At 37.3% G+C, this 22,369-nt stretch overlaps 1 protein-coding gene across 2 annotated transcripts in view; it reads left to right on the top strand.

The window, feature by feature from the left end:
• The window catches only part of LOC139700068 (uncharacterized), a 309,488-nt gene that overhangs the window by 267,011 nt on the left and 20,108 nt on the right, over window positions 1-22,369 (top strand). For both annotated transcript variants that reach the window (XM_071598552.1, XM_071598550.1), the window contains exons 2-7: window positions 2,133-2,286; window positions 14,246-14,461; window positions 15,379-15,522; window positions 18,139-18,344; window positions 19,676-19,974; window positions 21,758-21,996. In XM_071598552.1, coding sequence (XP_071454653.1) covers window positions 14,269-14,461; window positions 15,379-15,522; window positions 18,139-18,344; window positions 19,676-19,974; window positions 21,758-21,996 — 1,081 coding nt within the window. In that variant the 5' untranslated portion in view covers window positions 2,133-2,286; window positions 14,246-14,268. The remainder of the gene's footprint in view (window positions 1-2,132; window positions 2,287-14,245; window positions 14,462-15,378; window positions 15,523-18,138; window positions 18,345-19,675; window positions 19,975-21,757; window positions 21,997-22,369) is intronic.

Raw genomic sequence — 22,369 nt, forward strand, 5'->3', positions numbered from 1 at the left:
ACTTCAATTTCATATCCATTTATTCTGCATTGAATGCAAGAGAGGACATTTTTCAGGTAACGGAAGCTGTATTTTTATTGTAAAATGTCAGTCACGTAAAAGTGGGATTCTTCTCACGCTAGGTGACCCTAATACGACAAAGAAGTAGACTCATCACTTAAGTGTTAAATTTAGTCAATTTCCGACAGAGTATTCTCTGGGACGTACCCAATGTAATCCACTCACGAGTAAGACCACTCCATGGAGCTGTTCTTCCTTTCCCCTTAAAGATAGACATCGACCATTACGCGTAAGTGGTGCTCATATAAAAGACCGTGTTTTCGTCCACTTCACTTCGACTCCTGGAACGATTCTTGATGAGGGTCAATCAGCTTCGCCAATTCCCTCCAGGAGTCCGAGTTCTTTTATCTCGCGCGCGCCCCCAACGGGGCGCAACATCTGGTTGCGATTGTAATCATTTTGGGTCATTTTTATTAATTCGTACCGGCGGGGAAGGGGGAGATGGGAGTCGTGTCAGTTTTGTAGTGGGTATAATCATTGCGAAGATCTAAAATTGATATTTTGCGGGAGCTAGGAAATGGCTCACATTTATCACTCATTGCTGCCGATGGAATAGAATTTTGATTGGTCGATTGAATAGGATACAACTGATTGATACAAGCAGAAGCGAATGAAATCTTACGTTTGGTAGAACTTAATTTTAACCACCTGCACTTAAACCGTTTACTTATTCCCTTTTTAAGACGCGAACTATTCAACAGAATTTTATGAACAATTAAGAGGTAGATTATTGCATTTCTTAGATTCCGACTTGATTTCAAGTTCTTTTTTAATATCTTTAGGTTCAATCTGAAAATCCTATACCCTCCGATGCAAGGAATGGCTTCTCCTAATGTTGTAATTTAACACCAAATCAAGTGTTATGCGCTTATATTTTTGGGCAGATGTAAAGCCGGAAGAAGAGTAATAGTTTACAACTAAACATTATATTTGCGTCTTATGGTGCCCGTTTCACAAGGCTGCAGGCCAATTGGAAAGTATTTTTTCTGCTAATCCAGAGCCTTCTAGTGGTATTAATTCGCACTTACCAAACTGAAAATGTGATACTGAATGTTCTATTTTAATTTAGAGATTTTTTTAGAAGACTTATAAAAATTGTTTATAGGTTTAAGGAACTTACAAATAATTTATTCGTATACATATGAACGATTCAGCATCGTTTTTTATCGTGGACTCTTTCATAGAGGTATTGGTGAACCATATCCTCCAGTTTCTCTCCGAAAAAGATTTTTAACAAACAAAAGTTTTTGATATCATTTCAAATATTGGTCAGCTGCAGAAAAATGGGGACCATTAGCGGGTAAAGTTTTTGAGAATAAAATCACGACGAAGAAGCTTAAGTCAAACGAGTAGACTTACGTACAACTTAATGGAATCGATTGTTAAGCGTGGATACTACGTCGGTAGAGAGCGGAAGCGGTTATTTTTAAGCGGAAGGAGCGAGAGGACGAAGATGAAGACATTCTAGGCACAGGGTTGTTAGTGGATTGGAGGGAGAGAAGGCTTTTAGAATGAATTAAGGGATGAATCATGTGAAGGTCACTTTTCGACTGTTCCGGAATGGCATTTCCGAGCAAGCCACACGTGACGGCTTCGACGCGCGTGCGTCCATACGTCAAAGTCCATTTTTGTTTTCTTATTGGCCTTGGTTTTATTTTTGTTTTTTCTTCCTCTGCTCTCTTGACCTAGCCAACCACCACAGTTATAGCAAGTAAATTAATCACGTTTGCATTTCTGGTCTTATTCTTGCATGAATGAGCTGCTAATTTTCCATTTCCTCGCGTAACTACCTGTATGTTGCCTTCGGAAAAAATGTAAACGTTCTGCCTTGTAAATTTCATCTTAAAACTAATCAAGATTCAGATATAAATATATATTCATCTCAGATATAAATATATATACATAAGGTATTCAATTAAGAATCAAGTGAACCTTGTTCGCTTGATTCTTAATTGAATACCTTTGAACTTTCTTATTACTTAATTTCATTTGCTTTCGTACAGAAATTTTCGCTTTGAAAATCTGACTTAAAATTTCAATATAATAATTGTCGTTTTCTTTCTTCCCGACAGACCGAGAGCGAGTGCTCATGCAGCAGGGGAGCGGACGAGGAGATCGCGCGGCTGACGGATGGCGACTCCGGGGCCCAACCGACGCTCACGCGGGTCGCCACCGCCGCGTCCGCTGTGTCCGCCGGCGTCGACGACGACCTCGCATCCTATTATGGTAAGTTCCTCCTCTCTCGAGACCACCATGATGAACTCTCAGCCGAAACGCGGCAAACGGAAATCACCTCTATGCATGTATTCTTGGAGCAACCTACGGGAATGAAATTTGTAAAAATAACAGACTGGGTCAAGCGATCAGCTGTCTATCAGGAGGCTCGTGGGTTCGATTCCAGGTTTAAACCTCCAGGTACTAGCAAAGTTAAAGCTGTGTGATTTTTTTTGGTATCAGAACTAACCGGGATACTGTTGGCAGAATATTTTACCGGAGCTGCCATAGTGTGAGATGAATTGAATTTCATATTCCATTGGGAATATCGCGAGAATGCGTTCTACTACTTTCACATATCAAACCAGAGTGCGAATTGGTAACGTTTTTATTGGAATAAAAGATTTTTTTATGGAAGTAAAATAATCTACGTCATCCGAGGTAGGATGGGTGGGTTATTGCTACACCTTTTAAACATATCAGACCACACACCCTCCTTTGGCAGGTTTCCTTACGCCTCCTCTTAAAAAAAAACCACTCAGCCCCAATGATGGGATGTATAACCTATTGGATTAGGTTTGAGCTCTCTCCTCACTGCCTGCAAAATGGCATTAATCAAATCTGTAACATTTTGATAGCTATAAACTTGGAACGCGTGGCATCAGGTGCCGCCGTCCCGTTGAAATGTGTGTGTGTGTGTGTGTGTGTGTGTATATATATATATATATATATATATATATATATATATATATATATATATATATATATATATATATATATATATATATATATATATATATATATATATATATATATATATATATATGTGTGTATGTATATGTGTGTGTGTATACACACACGTGTTATGATGGTTTTTGCCTCAATGGAGTTGTGAGAGCAAGCAACGGCAATGGGACAATGTCAGATCAGTGAGACATGAATTTATCTCTTACTATGCTCGTCTTTCTCTCTGGTGCTCTATTGCTTTAGCTTTTAATTAAGGCCCACCATTAAGACGTAAGTATGCCCATATGGTTAGTGCTTTTAGTAGTTTCTTGGGTAGTGTCTAAGTTGTGGATTATTCACTAATTGCTATAAGTGCTCGTTGCTCATTTCTTCAAACTTTGTGAGTAGCCTGTTCATCTAATGGGTCGATTAACGTGATTAGGCTTAACCTTTGCATCATGTGCAATTTTTCTACGTTTATTTCCTTGCAGTGCACAAGATTTTCCAATTTTACGGTTACCAATGCTTTCCAGAAATTTAAGTTTGCAATTTTGGACTCCGGCGAGATAAATCGCTTCTCCAGTTCCTGTATATAATGATCACTCAAATGTCATATAACTTAGTTTCGTTTAACTAAGAAATTTATGTATATCGTCGATTTTTCGAGGTAAATATTGTCCCGAGTACCTAAATGTCTAGTAAAACGAATACTTTAATTCCCTAATTTTAGTAATATTGCCTCACTCCCAACATCTCTAAAAATGACACGGGACGTTAATTACCAACTGTTTAGCGCTTCATCCTGTCACTGATATAAAGCATGTCGCAAGGGGCATTCCTTATGGTGCGACACAAAGGGTATCGGGGAAAGTCAGAATTACTACACCGAGTCTTACCCAAACAATCGTTTATTATACAAAATACAGTTAAAATGCACCATTTACAAAGATATACGCAACTTATGGATGGCTAGACCCTCAGTACACCAACGCGCGTCCGTCGGGAAGGGAGTATGGCAGGGCGGACGCGGTCACGACAAGCATAACCTAGGCAGAGCCCTCGTCCACTCGGAAGGAAGGGAGTATGGCAGGGCGGACGCGGTCACGACAAGCATAACCTAGGCAGAGCCCTCGTCCGTCGGGGAGGAAGGGAGTATGGCAGGGCGGACGCGGTCACGACAAGCATAACCTAGGCAGAGCCCTCGTCCGAAGTTGAGTCAGAAATAGGACACGCTGTCGCGACTAGCGCAACACTGCCGAAGCTTCGTGCCCTACCGGTCACCGCCAGATAACCAACTGACTGCTTTTCGCCCCGCGATCAGGGCTTTTATATCCAATTTAGGAACATTGTCGTTGGTCACGTGGGAGTTTTGGGGAAAACCAGGGAGGGAATACCATGCTGCACACCTGCAACACTGCGTCGTTGATTGCTTGGGGTGGGTATTCGGAGGAGCCAGGAAGGGAGAACCATGTCGCATACTTGCGACAAGCACAAGGAATTGAGTGCCCAGTCTCGTCATCTCCAGATGCTGCTACCCTTATAATGTTACGTAATAGTTCATATTTATGGGAAGAGTAAATCGTTCACTCCAAAAGGTACTTGGAAATATTTTAATATGGCCTACTCAAATTCAATTAGGAAAATACAAGTATTCTAAGAATGTCCTTATGCCTGTCATGGTATCTATTGATCGCTCCTCGGGTAAGCCTAGCACCCGATCGTTTAATTCGAACAAGAGTTTTCCGCGGGGTCGAATACTTCTCCTTCCTAATTAAGCCTCTTAGATATTCATTCAGCCCTTCTAACCGCGTTGCAGATGTAAAACTTTCCTTTTCACGGTTGGAATTCCGCGCTACTTCGGACGCCGGAATTTTGGGGCGCCGTTCATCAGAGTACATATCAGTAAAGACTCGGACTACCAAAGTTGATGGTAGGAGGAGAACATTTATTATACCACTTATCGTAAATGATTAAATTCTACTTATTCATTTATGCTAATCCAAACCTAACATTTTCGATTCCCACTCACCATTCTCGGGCTCATTGCATTGGCTATTAGTTTAAAAGGCCAACTTAATTTTTTTCGACTAGCACTCAACAAAACACCGAAGTTCTAACAAAGATGGGATTTTAAGGACCCGGTTTAGGTTTTGTATCCAATAAAAATTTATTTTTTGCGTTTGAGATAACAAAATTTTTCAAGTGATTCCCAGAAGCTGCTGTTTTATCAAGAATGGGAGTAACCATCACGAGACTAGTCCTAGAAAGGGATTTTACTGTATTGATTTTCCGCGAACGAGGATTTTCCATAATCCTGTGATACCTGCGACTATGCAAAAGGCATACGGGCGTATAATTTGTGCAGGTAACTTATCAGAAGTAGTTTTCAGACACCACATATCGTAAATGATTAAATTCTGCCTATTAATTTTTGAATCTTGTGATCAAGACTTCTAATAATTCCATCTTAATTACTGTTGATTCTTTTATAACTACTCAGTATCTGGTTGAAACCTTAATTCTACAGCATTCAAGAGATAGGGAGTTATTGTAAATTTATTTCTTTAAACTGAACAAATATTAAGTTTTCATAACTTATACTATAGCTAGGTGATATAAATTTAACGAGCATTTCCAAACTTCAATAGTGCCATATAGCATGGAAAAACCATGAGCACGAAAAATTCTATCGTAAAATTTTGGAGCAACATCTGGTATCCGGGGAAAATGTCTAAAAAATGGCGTTTATTCTTAAATCCATTAGCAAAAAGAAGCAATTTCTTTCATCTGTTGATACTTCTAGGCACCATTGATTTTACAAGCTCGTAGTACTCGATTTTATGGCAGGAAAAACATACTGAACCTTTGGACAATGGCATTATTTATTCAATCAAAATATAAATTATTCTAGATAAATATATTCTGTGAAATCCTAATTCACTTATACCTAAACTTATCTCCTCTTAAAAACCATGGAAAACATAATGCCTAGTCGTCTCATGTTGATTTACGAATATTAATGTTTCCAGCCGAACCCAACGTAAATAATATACGGTAGGAGTGTCAAAGTTTATTTCCAAGTGACTTCCAAGTCTTATAATGGGAATCATAAACCAAAAATTTAGTTGGTTACTATTTGGACGCCAATAGTGAAACTCCGCGGCCTCCTCTCCAGTCTGGTACCTTTAATTTAGAAAGAAACCTAAAAGAAGACTAGTTCAAGGTTTCGTTTTTGGTTTCAATTCTGGAATTGGTAAATAAATGGGTATTGCATAACCAAACGACGAACCGAATAAGAGAGATAAAAAATGACCCTGCCACATTCTTTTCGAGGCGTCCTTTAAGACAAGTATCCACTTGATGACCAACTAAAAGTGTGTGATACAGACAAACACGGACTGATCAGATACATCTCAGAAGGAGAGGGGTAATTCATGGATAATTAAAGCAGTTGAAACTTTCTAGTCAGTGGTATTTAATGAGAAAGAGGTAATTTAGGTAATGCATAGCGATCACTCAGTCAGAAGAAGCGGACAAAATTCGAAAATCGATAATTTTCTGTGAAAATTTAGGAAGAAAATGCTGTAAAAAAGCAATTTTTTTAAAATAGGGAATTGAAATGTGCAAATCGGGAAAGTTACATGGAATTGGGAGTTCCCAATAGAAACGATGTCTCCTGTTAGTTTTTAGATCAGTTCGTATATGCCGCTGGTCATCGTGTTTGCAGGCCCATGCCCGAACAAAAACTATAACCCCACGACTTCGGTCGATCTGTCTCTCGCGACGTAATTAGTGACAATTCACGCACTAGATATTTAAAATACTTGGAATAAAAGTGTGGGGGAAGGTATACTCGGCGCAATAATCGGGGCAAAGTCGAGAGTGGGAATCCAGAATACGAGTCGGCACCGTGTGAAAATTAAGCATATGAAATGAGGATTTAGCGTGGTCGGCTGACGGGAAAGAGTGAAAAATTTTAAAGAAAGGGATATTATTACGCTAACCTTACAAAATATATTATATTTCGGTTGCCTTTTGGTATCAGAGAGAAATTATCTACTCTCGTCTGTTTTTTACGGTGTCAAATAAATGGAAAATGAGGGAGTAAAACCATATTTGATAAACTAAAAAGCTCGTGTTATTTATTAGTTCAACACCGCTAATGTGTCGGTTACAGGAAATGTTATTTAAATGTACAGCTATTGTGGCAGAGGGGTGGGAGGGGCGTCATAATTTCTCTTTTTATCCCCTTTAATCCGTCCATGGATGCAGACGGAAATTTGGGTTCCCGAGAGATGGCAGCTCGGAAGTATCTTCGTTTGTTCTCTCACCGGGTCCTTATATGTAATTTTTTTATCATGACCGGATCCGCAAATCTTTCAACCCTCCCCCCCTTGGAGGGCCACCTCGCCTTTTAATCCCCTTAAATATGAGTCTGAATGAAAACTTTGCGACTTTCTCTCACCTCGCTTGGATCGATCCTTCCCTCCCCTTCTCTCTCTCCGACACCGTACCCCTCCGCGACCATAACCTTTCCAATCATTGAGTAGGTGGCGTCGACCTCTCCCTCGCCGCGAAGCGCCAAGACAGGTGGCGCCACTCCCGATTGTGGAACGGGCAATCCGCCGCACGCAATATCTCGCTCTCTCTCCCTCCCTCCACATTCCCCTTCCCTCTTCTTCACCTCCCCCTTCCCTCTTCTTCACCTCCCCCTTCCTCCTGCCTCCCACACGTCATCTATTCTCACTTTCATTTAGCGAGAGTGAGCAGTCGAGGTTATTAGCCATGCTCGTTGTTGTTGCCATGGAGAGCGGCGGAAGTGTGGGAGGGAGGGGTTGAAATGGGGACGGTTTAGAGATCCGCCTTCTCTTCAGCGAATGTGTTTCTGGGGAAGCTAAGCGATATATTTTCCGAAGGATTGGCATTTTATTGAAGCAGTCGGAAATCTTCCGAACTTTGAAGCAGTTTACGAGCAACGACTTGCAGAAACGAGACTCGACTGGATTAACCCTCGTTTTAATTTTGTCCTGCAGTGGCCTCTAGAATCTTGATGAAGACCATAATGATGCCATTCGGGAGGAGTCGCTATAAAAAAGGGATGAAACTCCGTACGTGAAGTAGCGAAATATAAATTAATGAAATGGAAATATTTGTGAAGTTGGAAAAATAGACTATTGTAAAAAAATGCTGGTCCATTTTCTCATTCCGCATATGAGTTACTCGTTGAATATGATCATTGAAGATCAAATTTAGTGGTAGAAATCTGGTTCGGTGCACGAAACATGTTTAGTATTCATGGGGAGCATATAAATTTTGTATTGTGCTCGCAGTAATCGTGATTGATTTACAAACACCGATCTGCTCGCTTTGTAATTATTTGCCCTTGAGCTTTCTTCAAATTATTAGTTTTTACAAAATAACTTCAGTCTTCCGTGGTCCGTATTGGAATCAAGATATTTTTGTAGTTTTCAATCGATTACCGCTAAATTGTTCCTCTTTCTTCACCTCCTTGTTATGCATGTTTATAATACCCTTTATTCTTGCCTACATGCGTCATACAAGCTTACGTGAAACTATGGCAAATTTTATTGCATTCTTTAAAATTTTGTATAAACTGTAAACTTACTTTATGAAGGCAGACCATAAGGAAGGAAGCCATGTCAAAAAAACGAATTTTGTGAAATAAATTCACATGTAGAATGAAAGATGTACATATGTTATCGGGATATTTCCGAGTTAATTGAAACTTAAGTGGATTTAAGGTTCCATGCATGCAAACTGATCATTCTAATTCTCATACAAATACTAACTTTAATTGGTATTATTTAAAAAAATCTGTTTAGCGCAAGTAAATATTAAATATTTTTATCGTGGCATTTAAATAATCATTAAAACTTATTTTTTGTGATTGTAGGGACGGATAAACCACATTGATCGTTTAGGCATCGTCTTATGGCTCTGTTCTCATGCTTGTACTCACAATCAGAAACCGTCGATGAAGGAACCGCGATTTGTGGAATTTTACCCTCTACACCGGCCCGGGTCTATGGTTCAATTTCCTGATGGGATCCCGAGTACCGTGAAATTCTAGTCCCTCCAACGAAGCGTTCAGCCCCCTGCGTCAGCTCATTCGGGTTAATCTAACGCCCGTCCGCTGAAGTCAAGTGGCGTGCCCTGCGCAAATCACAGAGAGCCTCCAGAGAATTCGTAGGCTCTGCCTCCTCGGGTGATTGCGATGAATCCGGTCCTTCGCGCTGTGGACGTTGTTTTGCTCGTGAATGGTCCATTTCGCGATAATTTGCGGGGCGTATTTAGGTCAATTATTTTTTTTCCTCGGCGGACGGGTGTGTTCCACTAAGTCTTGCGGGTAACTTTCCCCAAGGAGCCAGATGACCTGCTGGTTGCAAGTACTCCAGGATATAGTCGATTTGGATTTAATTTGCTTGACAACAATGGCTGCTGAGTGTGCCAGTTCTAGAAGGAATCTTCCATGGGAAATTACCACGAGGCAATAAAATAAAGATGAACAAGTGATGAATATTGGCTGTATCTTTTCGGAAGTTCATCATATTTTGTCCTACTAGGTGCGGCAACATAACATCCTTTTTTGAAAGCGTTTTGAGTTTGAAAAAATTAAATTATATTGCCGCCGCTCCGCCCAAGCCATGCGATTTTTTTTTGGGTACCAGGTCTTCCTGAGAAACCATAACCGGCACAGGGGTAGGAACTGGCCCCTCTACCTTAATGTGCGAATTTCACACGCCGTAATATTTTTCAGAGGTATCTCGATCCCTACTTGAGGTGCTTTGTGGAGGGCACTTTGAGTGAGTACGGCGTCCGTCGGATGGGACGTTAAGCTGCGGACCCCTTGGCGCCTTTCGTAAAGAGTAGGCTAATGCCGACGCCGGGTTTCTCTCCACCCTTCATCCTTTCCTGTCCATCCCCTATGGCGCAAATGACCTTAGCTGTCGGTCGTCTCCCCTAAAAACTACTACTACTTCACACGCCGTCGGTTTTATGACTGGGTGATGAACTCTACCACCACCTACCAAACCGACCGGGTTGATTACTGTGTTTATGGTTTTTTATGTTGCCGCAGCCTGTACATACCAGCTATATTATTCAGAGCATGCATCGATGTTGTTGAAACAAAAGAAGATATCTGCAGTGATTACCGCCATGTGTTTATAGAGGAATAAAAATGAGGGTGCATCCTACTCGGTGATAATTGCATATATCCTTGTTATCGCGTTCTGAATTATATTCTTTTTCATATGCCATAACAATGATCTTTAGGTCACTCCCAATCCTCCATACCAATCCCATTGGTGTGAACCTCAAACTTTTGTCAATAAACGGAATATGTGGTTCTGGTTGGTTAAATCAACCCAGTGAATGTTACGCATTAGAAAATATCTACAAATACATGGTATATGGTACATGTACTTGGTACTATTGTTTCATTTTAGATATTTTTAAAAATCAAATGAAGCGAGGTATCATAACAGGACATTGAAGCCCTGGTACAAATGTTCCTGTGGTTATTGGCTGAAAACATGTTTTGGAATACCTCTAAGATCAAGGATTCCATTTTTAGCATTCCAGTAGCAGAATAGCATTAGCATTCCAGTGGAAGAAAGAAGTTATTGTTGTATTCCCATGTTCATGCATGGGTCGTTCTTTAAGTCCTCTAGGAGAAAATAGAAAAGCAAATTATTTTGGGTGGATTTTTTTTTATTTTTCAATGTAATATCCTTTTTGCTCGATGAACTTTTCCCAGCGGTTCTCCAACCTCTCCCCAGCCGTCAAAAATGTAGGATTTTAGGAAGTTCTTAAAAATAGGCATCTGTATTGGCGATGACCTCCTCGTTTGACGTGAATCAGTTTTTCGACCAACCCATTTTTTTCAAGTTTGGAAATAAGAAAAATTCACCAGGGGCCAAATCTGGTGAATACGGTGGATGTTGTAATAATTCGAGCTTGAATTCCATAATTTGCGCCATCAAAACTGCGCAGATGCATAGTCTTGATAGAAGAGATTTTTTTCTCTGCCAAATGAGGACTTTTTTATTGATCAACCAGTGCAATAACGGCGCATAATACTCTCCATTTATCTTTCGTCCTTTTTTGCGTACACTTTTTGCGTATTTGATTCCGCGTGTATTCCAAAAAACCTTTTGTAGGCCGATTTCACCTTCTTCGGAGCTGGATAGCCTTTAAAAACACACTGTTTTCGACCGTTCCTTTGTCTCTGGAGTGTGGTAGTGTATCCATGTTTCGTCCACAGTTATGCATCGACGCAGAAACTCGTCAGAATGGCGACAGAAAAACGCCAAACAAGTATAATCGACCACACGGTTGTGTTAATTCTTTACTGAGAGGAGACGCGTCACCCATCTTGCCGAGATTTTTCCACGCCCAATGTTGCGTGCGAGATTAAAAACACTGTTCCTTGTTATATGCATTTGGATTTCTGTATTTTGCAAACTTTGATTCGTCAATCACTCAAGATCACATCGTGGATTGTGTCAATTATTTCGGATGAAGTCACTTCCACTGGACGTCCCGAACGATGTTCATCATTGGTGAATATACGGCCACGTTCAAACTCATTGACCCAAATGTAAACAGCCGCAGATACAGGAGCAGATGTACCATGAACTTCATCCAACTCGGTGTTGTTCTATTTAGGTGCACAGCCTTTTAGATTGGTCAGATATTTTAAAACAGTTAAGCAACTAGCCGCAAGATTTAAGACATGGCTAAGGAATTTAGATTTAAGGAAGGCTAAGGTTACTGAAAAGTTATTTAAAAAATGGGCTGGGCTCGAATCAAGGAGGAATGAAGTACTCCTGAAGCGCATATACGAGGGTCATCCGGAAAGTAGTACCCGTTCGTGCCGCATGAAGTGCTGACGACGCGAGTAGCCGCTGGACGAGGTCAGATAGCTTCAGTGGCTTGTCTGCCTTCTCCGAGCCAAGTTGCGTGACGCTAGCATTGCCTGTGTTGTTTCTGTGATTGTTTACAATGTTTAAAAAAATTGAGAACGCCGCCAGTTGTGAAGTGAGGGCAGTGATTAAATTCCTCAATGCAAGAAACGTTCGCCCATGTGATATTCATCGCCAATTAAAGGAGGTGTATGGAGACAATGTAATGGACGAGTCGTCTGTTCGGCGGTGGTGTCGCAACTTCAACATGGGGAGGGGGAACACACACGACGATGAGCGTTCGGGGAGACCGTCTGTCATTACAGACCAACTGGTGAGCTCAGTTGACGAATTCGTGAGGAACGATCGGCGCGTCACAATTGATGACATCTGTGAGCATTTTCCCAATGTTTCTCGAACAATTGTTCATGAAATTGTTAAACACCATCTGCATTATGCAAAAATTTGTGCAAGATGGGTCCCTCGCGTATCTCAATGAGCTGGCGGCGAAGGACTATGCAGCAGGAATACAGAAACTTGTCACACGTTATGACAAATGCCTTAATTTGCTTGGAGATTATGTTGAGAAGTAGTTTAAAGTATCCTCTTTCAAATAAAATTTTTTATGTTTGTTAATATTTACTTTTGTGTCTTTATTTCACGAACGGGTACTACTTTCCGGATGACCCTCGTAGTATGCCAATCTTACATTGGGGAATCTTAATGGTAAGACATTTCAGAAAGGTTGGAAAAGCTCCTAAGGGGAGGAAAAACCATAGTTATAAGATACAGGCACAAAGGCATTGTTCTAATTCAGGAAAAATTCATTTTTTAATTGTGGGATAAAATATTGGAATGTTCTACCCAAAAGTATCCTAGAGCCCTTCCCAAGTAACTTTGGGACATTTATGACTAGGCTGTGAAAAAATTGATGATTTTTTTGCGAGAGTATGTTGTTTATGTCTCGTTGAATATTTTTATTTTATTATTTCCTATCGTATTTGGATTACTTATTTTTATCAACTCTAGATACCAACCGACCAAATGGTCTTTTTCTAACTATTGTATAATAAAATATAGACAGAAGTGTTTCGTCATGGAACAAAACTAATTTTTTTCCATTTTTCTTAATTAAAAAAAAGATTGTTACTTCCATCGAATATGAAAATGAAACCATGAAATGGATGTAGCTTAAACTTTGACAGCAGTCTAGTGAGAGAAGAGTAATTGAATAAACAACGTTTTTTGCTCCAGTCTGCCCTCGATTTTTGTGTAGAAATTGCATCCCTGCAAATGGGACATTATTTTGAAGTCTCAATTTTGGCCATGCAATGAGAATGTGTCAATGTCAAAGTCGCACTTTCTAGTGTCTCTCTCTAGAATCCCACCTAATCTGTATTTTGCCACATCTCATATCCAGAGGGTGTCCCTTCATCATTTGTGGCTTTTACTAATACTCTTTATCTGCAATAAAATGCAAATGGTCCAGAACATTTATCATATTATCTCATGTAGCAGTGCTTATGTATTGGATCCATCAAAAACTTGCCTTGATCGGTAGACTACTTTTAATAGAAATTTTTATTTCGAAACAAAAAATTTTACACTAGAATTACACAAAATTTGGCATGCTCCTTATTATTTATGATTTCACTTTTATGGATATTTGCTAGTTCAGACTGGAAAATTTGTTCTTGAAAGCATTCTCTCTTAGGTTTAAAAAATGATTGTTCAAGTTTGCCAATTGTGTGTCTTAGTTAATAAATTTCTATGTACACTATCAAAATGGCAAGAAAAATTTGGTCAAATTTTCAAAGTTTTCATAATAAAATGTTAGTTTGTCAGCCTATGGAAAAAATAATAATTCGATGAATTTGTTGGAATGTTTAATGATGAAAAAAGTTATCACCCTGGTGGTACTAAGTGATAATTATTTTTAAATTTGCAGTACTTGGTCATAATTGTGGCTTCATGCTGAGGTCACTTTTTTTGGCACCAATGCTTAGCCAAAAGATTCTTGTGAAAACATTTCCTAGTTTAAACAGCCCAATGGGTTCAAATTCACAGAGAAACCAGAAGTTTCCAAAAGTAGCATGCATAATTACCAACTAAACATATGCTAAAAAATTTCTCACCCAAGAAATTTGCAGATTTAGGAAAGTTGTAAGGAGATTGCAAAAGGAGCTTACAAGTGATCCTCTTCGGCTATAAGAAAACTGAAAACTCACTGTAACTCTCTGTTGCATGTCCATTGATGGCATTTTTCAGGGCTATGCATACTCATTCTCATATGTTCATTGTTTCATAATTCTTTTCAGGCGATGAAGGGTATCCGCCCCTCATGCTCCCACCCCCGCCGGACGGGGGATATGGATGGGTCATTGTGTTTGCCTCCTTCCTCTGCAACATGGTGGTTGACGGCATCGCTTACACCTTTGGTGTCTTCCTTGGGGAGTTTGTCATCTACTTTGGTGAGGGAAAGGGGAAGACGGCTTGGGTTGGATCTCTTCTGTCTGGCATGTACCTAAGTGCAGGTTAGTGTGACAATTGAATTATGTGCAGAGCATACCCTCTTCCTTGATTTTATGTTTTATCAATGGGGACAGAGTAAATTAGCCAATACCACAGGGAGAATCCAGGTTCAATTCTTGCTGATGAAAACACTACAGTCTTGCTTTTCTGATGCAGAAAGGAGGGGCTATTAAAAATAGTGCATTCACAGTTTGCATATTTTCATTGGACAAAACAATAATTTTTAGTAATAGTGGGATATGATTCAAGATTTAGGATCGGCCAAATTTTTAAAATGTTTTAGTAGTAGTTGCACTGTGAGTGTTAGTTTGTTAATTAGCTTGTCAATTTCAATCTGAATATGAAATTTCATGTTTTATGAAATTCAAAAGGAAAGCTATGTTTCTAGTGTTCACAAACCTAAAAAAACATATGGGCAATTATATTATTCTTATTAAATGTTGTTTTCAAATTTATTAAGCAATTTCATATTTTCAATGATAATTTGCGAACCATCCTACCTGTTCAAACATCTGAATAGAAAAATATAATCTGGAAAAAAGGAATTTCAGCCTGGAGAATTAATGTACTTGTCATGGATATTTTTCACAAAATTGGCCAGATATTGTAAATATGTATTACAAACTAATATTTTGAGTTTGATGTAAACCATGGTAATCTATTCATATCGCTGATAAGGGATAGCAGCTAATGGTTCCTTGTTTTGCTTTCTTGCTCCTGCTACGCCCTAAATATACACATGATAATCAGATGGTGAAGATAGGAGTGTATGCTGCCTTTTTAATTGAATGTGAGATTTTTTGGGGATATTATTTGGAGCTATCCCCTGTATATGAAATTCAATTTACTTTGACCCATGCAAGTTTGTTGATCTGCTGAAAAATCTGTAGATTGCTGCCACTTTGTAATTTTCTTGCAGGTCCTGTTGTGAGTGCATTGACCAATAAGTACGGATGCCGTAGTGTGTGTATTGCTGGCAGTATTTTAGGGTGTGTGGCATTTATTTTAAGTACCCTGTCACCAAATGTGGACATCCTTATGCTGACATATGGTGTTATGGGAGGTAAGTACATCCATTGATTTTTGATTTATTACTTTAAATTTTATGAGCCTTTTGTTACCAATAGATGAAGTAGCTAAAATAGTTTTTTCTGCGGTTAAAAGTAAATCCATAGATTGATTTATATTTCCTTTTTATGGTATTGGCTCTCAATAATTCAGTTTCACAAATAATTTTCAACACACTTTGTGCATCATTTCAAAGATATAATGGCGAATTATATAAATATGCCATTTTTTAAATTTGATATAATATTAATATTTTAAAGACTTGAAAAATACCTAATTGTAAGACAACCTAAGCATCATATTTTTTGCAGGATGAAATGTTATGAAATGAATATACTGTTAGTGATATTTCTGTATATTTTACTGTACATCATATAATGTGCCAAAATGTTGTGATTGTGTTGAATGTATGTAAATCAAAGTATTTGAAATAAAACAGCCATCAGAAAAATGACTTATGTTTATATTTACCATATTTATGTATTTCTCATTTTATTGGTTTGGCATGGCAATATTTTACTATTCTATAATTAAACTCATACTAAACTTACTAAGAAAACATTTTAAAAATAATGAAAGGTTGATACAAATGAACAATGACATTTATTTACGCAAAGTTACCAGATTTTAATTCAAATGTGCACCCTTTTTTAGGTGTATCTACATACTTTCTCTACTCTTAATGATAATTTTAAACAGTTTCATACATGAAAGTGGAAAATATGTCACTCATCAAAAAATCATCACTAAACAAGATGCAAAATATTGTTGTGTGAAGCTATAAAGTGCGACTCCATGTTATTTATCATTGGCTACCTGAATCATGAAAGTAAAGTTCCTCTGCTTTATATTCTCAACTTTTCTACCTGACTACACGCATTATTACTATAATGTTAAATAGTATAAAACAAAAACCTAATTCAGTACCAGTTTGAAGCACTCCTTTTTTTACTCTGTTTCGTTCATTGTAACATTAAGATACTGAATGACTGGCTCTGGCATGGCTATTTGAAAAGTCTGATTTCTTTAATTAGAATCAGTGGTTATATTGTTTTCCACATGACTTCCGGACATTTTAGAAATGTAACAAATGATGTACAAGTCATTTGAATAATAAAAACCACTGCTTAGGTATAAGTTGATGTGTCAATTTCATTATTAAACCTAGCATTCTTATATTAGACCTATTTATTTAAAGTCATTTGGTTGAAGAGATAGTTTCTTGTTGTAATTTCATTCAATAGTTGGAGTTAATCACTTTTCCTTTTCCTGGAAGATATGTCAAGATTATCCTAGCATATTGGTGGCTCATTTTTCATATTTATTTGTTTCTGTAAGATTTACATCCATGTTCCAACAAGGTCAAGTTTCACTTTAAGAAAGATTACACAGAGGATGCAATGCCATCAACTCCAGTGTTCACTGTGATGTCCATGCTCTTAATTTTCATGCATCTCATTACCAAAGAGAATAAGGTGAAACTATGGGGAATCAATTGAATTGCCTTAAATATGTATCCATATTGATTACTTACTATGCCAGCATTTAAGAAGTCAGCAGAATATGAAAGTTTCCATATGGAAAGTGACAACATTTTAGCTCAATTATTTAAATGATTTTTAAGGGTTTTTCATCCTAATAGAGGTATTTTAGGTAAATTATCAGTATGTCCCATTAGTTGATAATCTGAAAAATAATAAATATTGGTTTAAGACTTCAAACTATAATTTTCCAATTTAGTGTTTTGATTGCAACACAGCAAAATATAGACTTTCAAGAAGGAGATAAATGGAATAGAGCTGTAGTGTGAGCACCTGAACCATTTTCTACTCAGTCCATTTGTCAAGATTCTATAATGGTACGTATATTTTCCCCATTTTGTTTTTGTGTGATCTTAAGGGAAATAACTACTAACATCTTTCATTATGATTCCTTTGCTGTAAATTATTCATGCTTAATTATTTTTTAAATTCATGCTGATTATTACAAGTCTATAGCAGTATTAATATTTTAAGATTGATAACATCAGAATGTTTAATATAAATTGAAAGAGACCTATTTGCCTTGGTGAACATTTTCATAACAATTTAATTTTGAGGGGTGTTTGCTAATGACAATACATTAATGAAAACCCATTTAAGTTATCTACTTCTTAATTCATTTTATAAGCACTAATTGCATAACTTGAACCAATAGCATTTGCACAGAAATTCAAATATTTTAAAATGCTTTAACTAAGTATTTAATCATGGACAACTAATTTTTGTGGCCTGGTACTTTATAAAAATAGTGATAGAAATATGTATGTACTCTTTTAATATTATTTACTAATTTCTTATTTTGTGTTTCAGATTTACTGAATTGTGATGAAAACGCATGCAGTCACACTTCTGTCAGAACTCATGTTACAGGCAGGACTTCAAAATGTGCCACAGTGCAATAAATGGTGCATGAATTCAAGACTGCAAAGCTTCAAGTTGAAGAAAAAGTTAAAAACCATAGTCCAGAGGATTTATGCTAAAATATGTGTGACCCATCGAACCACTCAGCATTAAAGCAGTTGTGGAAAGTCCATTAACTTCACTTCTTTTCTTTTTCAAACTCTTCTCAGGAATTGGCTTTGGACTTATCTATCTTCCTGCAGTGGTCTGTGTTGGATACTACTTTGAGACGAAGCGTTCCCTTGCCACGGGCATTGCAGTATGTGGATCAGGATTTGGCACTTTTGCCTTTGCACCACTGGCAACCTATCTCCTTGAAGAATTTGATTGGAGAGGAGCTAACCTCATCTTTGCTGGTCTCATCCTTAATTGTGCAGTATGTATTCAATCATACATTTTACATATTTCTCATAATAAGCCAAAATGTTTGTATGTCATATGCATAAAAAGTTCGGACAATATATCTATAAAGATATTGGAGAATCTGCTCCACACGTTAATTTTATTTATTATGCTTCTTTATCATTATAGCCAGCATAGAAGACTCTCCTCACTTGTCAGTAATATGACAAATAATATTTTCGCAACTAAAAATTGTTAGTGTATGCACAAATTACTAGTGTGGCGCAGATTGAATAACAAAATACATTAACTTTTAATTAGAAACATATATCTCATTTGTCTTGAAACTCTTTCTTGCTTTTACACTTAGTTTTATGAAAGAGATCTCTACAATCAACAATATGTATTTTTATGTGTGATCAAACCTTGACACCACTCCGGAATAGTTTTAAAACTTAGAAAGTAGTTTGGAAAAAAATACAAGGTTATTCATTCTAAAAAAATATACTTAAAAGCTCTGAAGATTATGTCAATAATTACTACCGAGGGTTGCAAAGTGGTATTACACAAAATTACCTCATATTTACTGCCACAACAAAGTTATTATATATGCAGAATAATTTCAAATTGAACTCATGAATAAATATATGTCTACACAGTTTACAAATAACCTCGTTGTTATTGAATAATACCATGCTGTAATTTCATACAAGTCCTTGGTAAATTCATCTCTGGGAGAAATATCTTTCTCTTCCATATGCACATCTAATAGGGATGCATTTATAGATGCTCATTAATTTAAATATGGGTTGTTCAAGCTTCACGTTTCACTTCTTTGTCATCTGTTTTAAATTTCAAAGGATTTTAAATATTCCTTTTAATTAAGAAAAAATTCCTCCACAACACCAAGGTTCACAATGACGGTATTTGCAGTCCATAATTGATATCCAAACAAATAAGAGCTGTGCATATTTCTTAAAACTTGAAAGTTCATAGTTTAGAAGAAAGATAATTGGAAAAGAAACTTAATGAAATAATAAGTATGAAAAACTATGCAATAATATGGTAGTTGAGCACTATATCCGAGAATTATCAATTCAATAATTTCAGACCGTATATTAGCCTAAATTATTTCCTACCCTACCATAATTCAGACCATATCACACCCCACTTCTACCAAGCCATTGCTCATTTCCCTACTTGTGGGAAAACCGGGAATTTAAGTAAAGTTGTAACAGTTCTTCTGAGTGAAGAGAAATCTATTTAGCTACCAAATCTGTCCTGTGTTTTACCATAAGCTTCTTAGTAAAACTTTTGGAAGATGGCTAATGTTGGTAATGGATATGCTAACGTTTATTCTTTCAGGTGTTTGGAGCCCTAATGAGACCTCTTGAGTTCCCTAAAAAGCCACGTCGGAGCAAATCCCTGAATGAACAGGATGGAGAGCTCATTGAAGGTGTTGAGGGCGTAGAGTGTAGGGATGGTGGGTCAAAGGGGCCTGATTTCATGAGGAAGCCACTTTTACAGCGAATGGCAGAAGAGAAGAGATTCCAGATGGAAAGGGGTTCGATTGGGGGCTCATATTTCATGGTCCAATTGCCAGATGGCAGCATGGAAAGGAGACCAAAGATTCCACTGAATGCCGACCCTGGTGTTCATTCCAGGTGAATTATACATTTCCATTTCAAATTCTCTCCAGATGATCACTGCCTAAAAAGGAAATTATTTTCAAACTGTTATAGTATTTTCATGCCAACTGATACATTGCAACTGACATTCATAGAGAAAATGAAAATACATATTTGATCTTACTTATTACTTGTTGACAGTTTTATGAGAATCTTTTCTTCTTTAAAAATATTTTCAATTGCGAAACAAAATAATGAATGAATTGATATCATTAATTGGAAAAGTGCTTTGATCAGTTAATCATTATGTTCCACTTCCACCACATCATGCCTGAAGCTACTCAATTTGTGCTAAACAACATATTGACCATTCTTAAAAAAAGGTGTCATGGTAGCTTAGGGACAAGCTACTGACCATAGGGTCATGAGTTCAAATATAGGTCATGCTTTATATTTATTATTAAATATTGATTATATCAAGTGTTAACATCAAAGTAGTTTGATCTATTAAACTGTCTGATTCAAGTATTTTTCTTAAATTCTAAATGGAAAAAAACAAAATTTCATCTTATGGACTGGGAAATATGGTATACTCATATATGCTACTTAATGTTGGGTGCCCAAAGTCAGAGGGAATCAAACCTGGGCCCTCAGTAGCTAAATACTCTACTCACTAGCTTACTAAGACCTTTTAGCTGAAATGCTGGGTAGGAAATTGGGAAAGAGCTAAATTTCAATTTCTCTATCAAGGTTTTCTAAAAGTTACTATTTTGTTGTCTGATGAATTTTCATTCATTATTGATTCATAAATAATTGGAAAGATTTAAAAAATGTATCATAGCGTGACATTTTTGTTGAAACATTTTTTGTGAAATTCAGCCTATTATAATTGAATGGAAAACATTATTGATTCTTATAAATATAACAAAAATTCATTTAACCATTGCAGTAGAAATTAAAGCACTACTTTTATTGCTGCATAGTTCTATTTCCAAATAATTGCCACGTATAGACTTACAGGTATAATGCATTGGTCACATAAAATAATCACAAGATGGTTTGTTGACTTTTGGCATGTCATCATTAGCATATTCATTGAAATGGGTAATTAGTTTTGTAAAATTCAGAACTACAGTGCGATTGCTTTTCCAGTTGTTTGAGCTTATTTTATTCTGATTTTGGTCTTGACCATCATTAATTTACTATATGATCTTAAAGGCAAGGGAATAGTTAAATGAATAATGAAAATTATCTTCTTCAGAGGAATACATAAAAAATCATTCTTTTATCAATGCAGAACACCACTGGAAAATAAACTATTTTCAGCCATGTCATTCCATAGCCAATTATGATAAAACGTGCTTTTCCCATAAAGAAAATATATGGATACTTACTAGACATAAATAATCATACTGTTTAGTTATCTTTGCTCTATATTCTCACATATTTAATTCAACCAAATACTTCTTTTTTTTCCTTTCCAACACTAAAAATATACAAAATATCCCATTCAAATAATTTCTCTCCAAGATTCTTCATTCATTCTTTAAATTTCTGAGCTCTGTGTTTTTGAACACATTTTCAATAAATTAGTTTTGGCTGAATTAACTCATCTTATCACAACCTCTTATATTTCTTCAGTAGTATTCCAATTAAAGAGTTTTGCAAACAGCTGTCATTGGAGTTTCAGTAGGCCATTCTTCCTTCTCATTTGAGCATGCACAGGTGTATTTGTTGAGAAATAAATCTTCTTTCAGCTGTTACTCAGGTGTGTTCTGAATAATACAACCCCTTATTTTGTGGTGGATTGGGGTAACAGCTTCAACCTGGACCAGCTCATGATGATGGTGCCTGGGACACCCATCACCCCAGTGCCAACAGTGCCAACCCTGCCTACTATTTCTGAGGTGAAGCAAGCAGGAGGGGGAGGCAGTGGGGGTGGCGGATCAGGAAATGGAGTGGCTGGGGGTGGAGGCTCAGGATCAAGTGGTGGAGCAAGTGCAGCCGAGTCATCCTCTGACATGGCTGGGAACAAAAAGGAAACCACTCCTGCACCAGGTATGAGGGGAGATATGCTGGATGGCCTTTATCATCATGTTCACTCTCTCCATACTTACAAAGAGGGGCAGAATTGTATTCATGAAAAGAGAACTTTCAGTGGAGGTCATATTTGGAGGCCCAGTTAGTGACATTTTTGACCAAATTCCTGATTATCAATGTGTTTACATGGATAATTACTTTTGAGGAATGTTCTATAAAGAATTATAATATTTTTTTTATTTTCATAAATTTAGTTTTATGCAATGTTATGAGCTTATTTGCAATGGATATGTGGTACAAATTTGTTGATGTTAAACTGTGTATGGGCAAACTACAGTACTGCACCAGCACCAGATATTGTAAGCTGTAACATTTGCAGTTTTCCTACAAC

This window comes from Hetaerina americana, unplaced genomic scaffold, assembly GCF_022747635.1.
Source record: "Hetaerina americana unplaced genomic scaffold, ioHetAmer1.1.p SCAF_10, whole genome shotgun sequence".
Taxonomy (NCBI): Eukaryota; Metazoa; Arthropoda; class Insecta; order Odonata; family Calopterygidae; genus Hetaerina; species Hetaerina americana.